General features: G+C 34.6%; 1 protein-coding gene across 1 annotated transcript; it reads right to left on the reverse strand.

Annotated features, from left to right (window-relative positions):
- Positions 1–3,148: 3,148 nt before the first annotated feature.
- LOC144229644 (olfactory receptor 4A15-like) lies at positions 3,149–4,066 on the reverse strand. The gene has a single exon (XM_077761738.1). It carries the CDS (start codon positions 4,064–4,066, stop codon positions 3,149–3,151), a length of 918 nt encoding a protein of 305 aa, XP_077617864.1.
- Positions 4,067–5,905: the final 1,839 nt, after the last annotated feature.

The raw sequence follows: 5,905 nt of genomic DNA on the forward strand, positions 1-5,905 counted from the left end.
GTTATGAAATCCTAAATATTTTTATGGGGAGTTTTCAAACTAAACAAAAAAATCCTGAANTGCCTATACACTCTATGGAGATGATTACAAATTTTTATTAAGACATTGATCAAGCCTTAATAATACATGTGTCTTTCTGGATATGAAACCAAGATATTAAAACATGCCATTTTCCCCAAAATAAATATGGAGGGTTATGAAATCCTAAATATTTTTATGGGAAGTTTTCAAACTAAACAAAATAATCCTGAAGTTTATCAGGAAAAATAAATATTTAGAAATTGCAAGAAACTTGAAAAGGAGAAGTATTTAAGAGGATTATCCCTACAAGGTATAAAACACATGAAAATCCTTGACTACTTATATAGAATATTAGTGGTAAAGAAAAACACCAAAGAAAAGAGAGGAAGAGGTTGAAGAGACAGCAATAGAGAAAGAGGTGAAATGGCTTCCAATTAAAATCTACTAAAATTTGACATATTGAATAGAAANGGATATGAAACCAAGATATTAAAACATGCCATTTTCCCCAAAATAAATATGGAGGGTTATGAAATCCTAAATATTTTTATGGGGAGTTTTCAAACTAAACAAAAAAATCCTGAAGTTTATCAGGAAAAATATTTAGAAATTGCAAGAAACTTGAAAAGGAGAAGTATTTAAGAGGATTATCCCTACAAGGTATAAAACACATGAAAATCCTTGACTACTTATATAGAATATTAGTGGTAAAGAAAAACACCAAAGAAAAGAGAGGAAGAGGTTGAAGAGACAGCAATAGAGAAAGAGGTGAAATGGCTTCCAATTAAAATCTACTAAAATTTGACATATTGAATAGAAAAATTTCAGTTACTGAAATTAATAATAATATTAGCAAAAACAAAAACAAATTCTAGATAATTTTAAAAGAAGACTTTTTAGAGCTTCTGGATGGCTCAGTTGGTTGAGTGTCCAACTCTTCAGCTCAGGTCTTGATCTCAAGGTCTTGAGTTCAAGCCCTGTGCTGGGCTCCACACTGGGTGTGGAACCTACTTTAAAAACATTAATTAATTAAAATAAAAGCAGCAATCTAAAATCAAACTTTTTTGAGACTTATTTTTTAAAAAGATATTAAAATGTATAAACTCACTGAATGAATATAAATGAAATTTTCCAATAGTGATGTGATAGAAGAAATAAAAAAGTAAAAGAATAATACAATGACTTTATATAAAAACACCCATAATTACAGAAAAACAACATATTTGTAGCAAATATCAAAGAAGAATAAATATTTGTAGCCAATATTTGATTTTATATATGTATATATATTTTTTTAAATAAAGAAAACAGTCAAATTCTTACGCCAATGTATCAAGAATTCAAATTAGGCTCTTTTTGCTGTGACCTTACACGGCAGAAGGGACAAGTGATTTCTCTTGGGTCTTTTTTTATAGAGACATTAATCTAATTCATGAGAGCTCTTCTATCACAACCTAATCACCTCCCAAAGGTCCCACTTCTAAACATTACATATTACATAGGACTTAATTCATGAATTTTGAGGGGAAACATTAATATTCAGTCTATAGTAACATCCAAAAGTTGATGACTTAATTATACAAGTTCCGATAAAATCAAATGTTTAATCTTATTTAAAGAATAGTGTTATGTTTGGGAAGACTTTGCGACGACATAAAATATCTTCATGTAATAATAATAGGGAAAAAAATCAGGATATACAGTTCCTCATACACAGTGATTTACCAGGAAAAAGGCTCCATTCCCTCATAGCCTGGCACCTCATGGATCCAGACTAACTAAAAGAGGCAGAACCATGAGTTTCTTTGACCACATGCTTTCTACCATAGTAGGGGCAGATAACATTTACTTTCAAGACTAATTCAGAGAGAGGGAGGCTTATGTAAGAAGTCTCTGTTAAATAAATCAATACATATTATGGCTTCTTTATTACCTAATAATCTGCATTCCATTAACAGCAGAGGTCAGAATGGCATGCCACTTTGTCAACACTGTTCTTTTATTTTTATTTTTTGTGTTTATTTATTTTTCAGAGAGAGGCAGAGAGACAGAGAGTAAGGGATGAGCAGAGAGAGGGAGAAATAGATTCCTAGGCAGGCGCCCTGCTGTCAGCACAGAGTCCAATGTGAAGCTTGAACTCACAAGCCCTGAGATCATGACCTGAGCCAAAACCAAGAGTCGGACACTTAACCGACTGAGCCACCCAGGCGCCCCTTGTCAATACCTTTCTTACCAATGTTATCACCCAAAATATCTGGTGTCAGGTTCTGTATTGCACATTTAAAGGACATGGGTTATGTATTATGGTAATTTTATATATGAAAGGAAGGGTCTGGGCCCCTATAGAAGGCTACTAAACACTATAAATAAAAAAAAAAAAGATGTGGAAATAGTGAAAAGTGGCAGAGAATTCGCAGTTATATTAAGCTTAGGGGAAGATTAATGAATCATCTTTCTGAAATATAACACTAAAAAATGTTTTCCCATTTAAGAACATAATAGGATTCCCCACTCAGAAAAATAAATCTTATTTATTGTACCTATCTCTTTGGTTCAGTTTTTTCTACACTTAGCTTCCTTATGCTTAATATTCTACCTTGGAAGCAGCATTCCTCCTCAATCTTAATGTGCTAAGCAATATGAACAAAAGTATATACTCAAATATCTTGCATACAAAAATAAGATCTAAACTTTAAGTCTTAATATGGGTTGTCTTTGTATGGGGGGAGTGAACCAAGGGTTTATGTCCCATTTATGAATTTCTTTTCTCTGAAATATATAAAAAGCACTATGAATTCTGAAAGTGAACAATTATGTAAGAGAGAAAAGTGAAAAATGTCCTCTAACAAAAACAAATTTATAGTATTAACTACAGCATAACTCATCACACAGAACATAAACCTATAGTTTCAATAGAGACATTTTATATGCAAAAGCTACACATCTACTTTCCCAAGAAATGATGAAAATCTTAGAAATATTTTTGACCATTGGAAGTACTTACATCTTAAATGCTTTTCATCATGCACAAGTTTAAACCTGAGGAGAAACTTACTACAAATAAAATATCCTTTCCTAAACGGAGCAAACTCCTCACTGAAAAGAGGTGATACATTTCTCTTCTGCCTTATTTTCTTCTTCGGGTCCAGAGCTTCTTCATGGCATTTTTCATCTCTCCATTTCTCAGAGTATAGATTAAAGGGTTCAACATAGGGGTGATAACTGTGTAAAACACAGTCAGGGATTTATCAATGGGTAACGTAGAAGGAGGTCTCACATACATGAAGATGCAGGGGACAAAGAAGAGGACCACCACCGTAATGTGGGACCCACAGGTGGATAAGGCTTTGCGCCTCCCTTCCTGACTAAGGTTCTTCAGGGAGTGCAGAATGACCCCATAGGAGATGAGCAAGACCGTAAAGATGACCACACAGATTGCCCCATCATTGGCAACCACAGTGAGGCCAATAACGTAAGTGTCAGTGCAGGCAAGTTTTAATAAAGGGTACATGTCACAGATGAAGTGGTCAATGACATTGGGACCACAGAAGGGGAGGTTGTAAACAAAGAGAAGTTGAACCACAGCATGCAGAAAACCTCCAACCCACGCCAACAGCAGCAATAGAACACACACACGTTGATTCATGATCGTCAAATAATGCAAGGGTTTGCAGATGGCCACGTAGCGGTCATAGGCCATGACCACCAGGAGCAAAATCTCTGCACCACCAAACAAGTGTCCTAGAAAGAGCTGGGACATACAACCTTGGAAGGAAATGGTTTTCTTCTCATAGAGTAAGTCTATAATCATATTTGGAGTGACCGTAGTAGAATACACAGCATCCATAAATGATAAGTAACCAAGAAAGAAGTACATAGGGGCATCCAGGGTTGGACTGACCACCACAGTCACCACGATGAGGAGGTTGCCTGCCATTGTCACAATGTAGATGAGCAAGAATACAACAAATAATATTTTCTGACCTTGGAGGCTCTGGGTGAGCCCCAAGAGGACAAACTCAGTCACATTGATCCTGTGTTCCATATGTCCTTTTGCATGTCCTTATTTCAGAGGTTGGGACAAAATGAGCTACAAATATAATAATTATTAGTGACTTCCTGAAGCCTTAATGTAATATATTTATTCATTCAACACATAGGCATTATAAGTTCATATGTTCCAGTATCCCCAGAAATTACAAGAATATAAGGCTGGTTAAAACATGCTTCCTACACTCAGCAATCTTGCAAACTAATGGAGAAACAAGTATTTAAAGACATATCTGGGGAAACGACATATTATTAAATAAATGGATTCCTACAAACAGCTTTCCAGACGGAAGCTAGTATAATTGTACCTATACTGGATTCTTCATATAAAAATTTTAAATTGGATTAGGGTTTAATGAAAAAACTAAAGCAAGGTTTATATTTACTCCTCAGTTAATAAAAGAGGTGACTATCTATATCCTAGAATCCTCTTAACTAATAAATGAAATCACAAATTGATATGTTTTACATTTTCAAAATATCTTATAGATTTGAAAAAGATATCATGACATCAATAGCTAAAAGTATTTTGGGGAAAAGATTTATATTTCAGAGGACATACACAGAATTAGTATCAAAATGGACACAGAGCTCTAAGCATTTAAGTAAATGACAAATGAATCAATGGCAAAGTGAGTAAATCATATATATAAGCAATCGAAGGAATGCCCAAAACACATACGCTATGATGCTGAAACTTACCTATGAACATAAACAGGAATTTGAAGTAACACCTTGCTTATGAAAATGTTACCTTGGACTGTTAAAATCACCCTTTCAAGATCTGTGGATGCTACATCATCCTATAAACTTTCACAGATTAACAAACAATGCTCAGAGAACACATGAATTGAAACTATCGTGAGATTTACAAGCATCTGCCCATGAAAATATCCCTAAATAGTTATACCTGAAACTATGTCCAGAAACACAGATGTTAGAGAAAATGCATTTATTCTGGATTTTTGTGTATGAAAATAGCCAAAAGAATATTACAGAACTGAGTCAATCCTCATATATGTTTGTAACCCAAAGAATATCTAACTTGGTTGATTTTCAGAATCAAACAGAGAACTTTTAAAGAATTGTGAATTCCTGCACTCCCAAAATCTAAAATGTAAAGCCTAGACTTTACATCTAATTACCCTTCCTGTGTTACCTGCATACTGAGACAGTCATTCAGTCCAAGGTCTGGGTTGTAGTCCCTTCTCCCTTGTCTTTTGTACACTGATGTCATCTCTGTGCACACAGAGCAGGAAAACAGATGCACCGTCACTGGACCTTGAACCATTTCCATATGAACAATGTTCTCCACGCTTGCAGAAAATCTCAGTCATTTCGGTCTTTCAGAAAAAGGGTATCCTTTAAATTGCTGGGTTTTCCAAAATGAATACGAAGGTCCTATAATCTAAACAAGTCTGAATCTTGACTGAGAACAGAGACCCAAATATTCATAGTTGGCAGAATTTGTCCGAACCACAAATGAATGTTAAACCAATATTGTGATGTTAAAAAAAGGGGTGTTAGCTTTATGGAAGAGAAAATTATGATTTGTTTAAACAAAGGTTATGTGGTTTGGTTTTTATGTCAATGTAAGAAAAATAGTGAAATAGCCTTGACAACATTCCATTCTCAGTCAATTATACTGGCCTGTCTTCACAAAGCACAGTTAAATTTTGGATTCCCTGAATGATGGAGAATAACTTAATATACATATTTCATTAGGTTCTGAGTCAATCATTTCAATTCCTGAAAATGCCAGTTGGGTGAACAGTGATACAAACACTCTGAGGTCAAGACAAACGTCTGCAAACACTTTATCTGGGGATGGGCT

This window comes from Crocuta crocuta, unplaced genomic scaffold (genome assembly GCF_008692635.1).
Source record: "Crocuta crocuta isolate KB4526 unplaced genomic scaffold, BGI_CrCroc_1.0 scaffold391, whole genome shotgun sequence".
Taxonomy (NCBI): domain Eukaryota; kingdom Metazoa; phylum Chordata; class Mammalia; order Carnivora; family Hyaenidae; genus Crocuta; species Crocuta crocuta.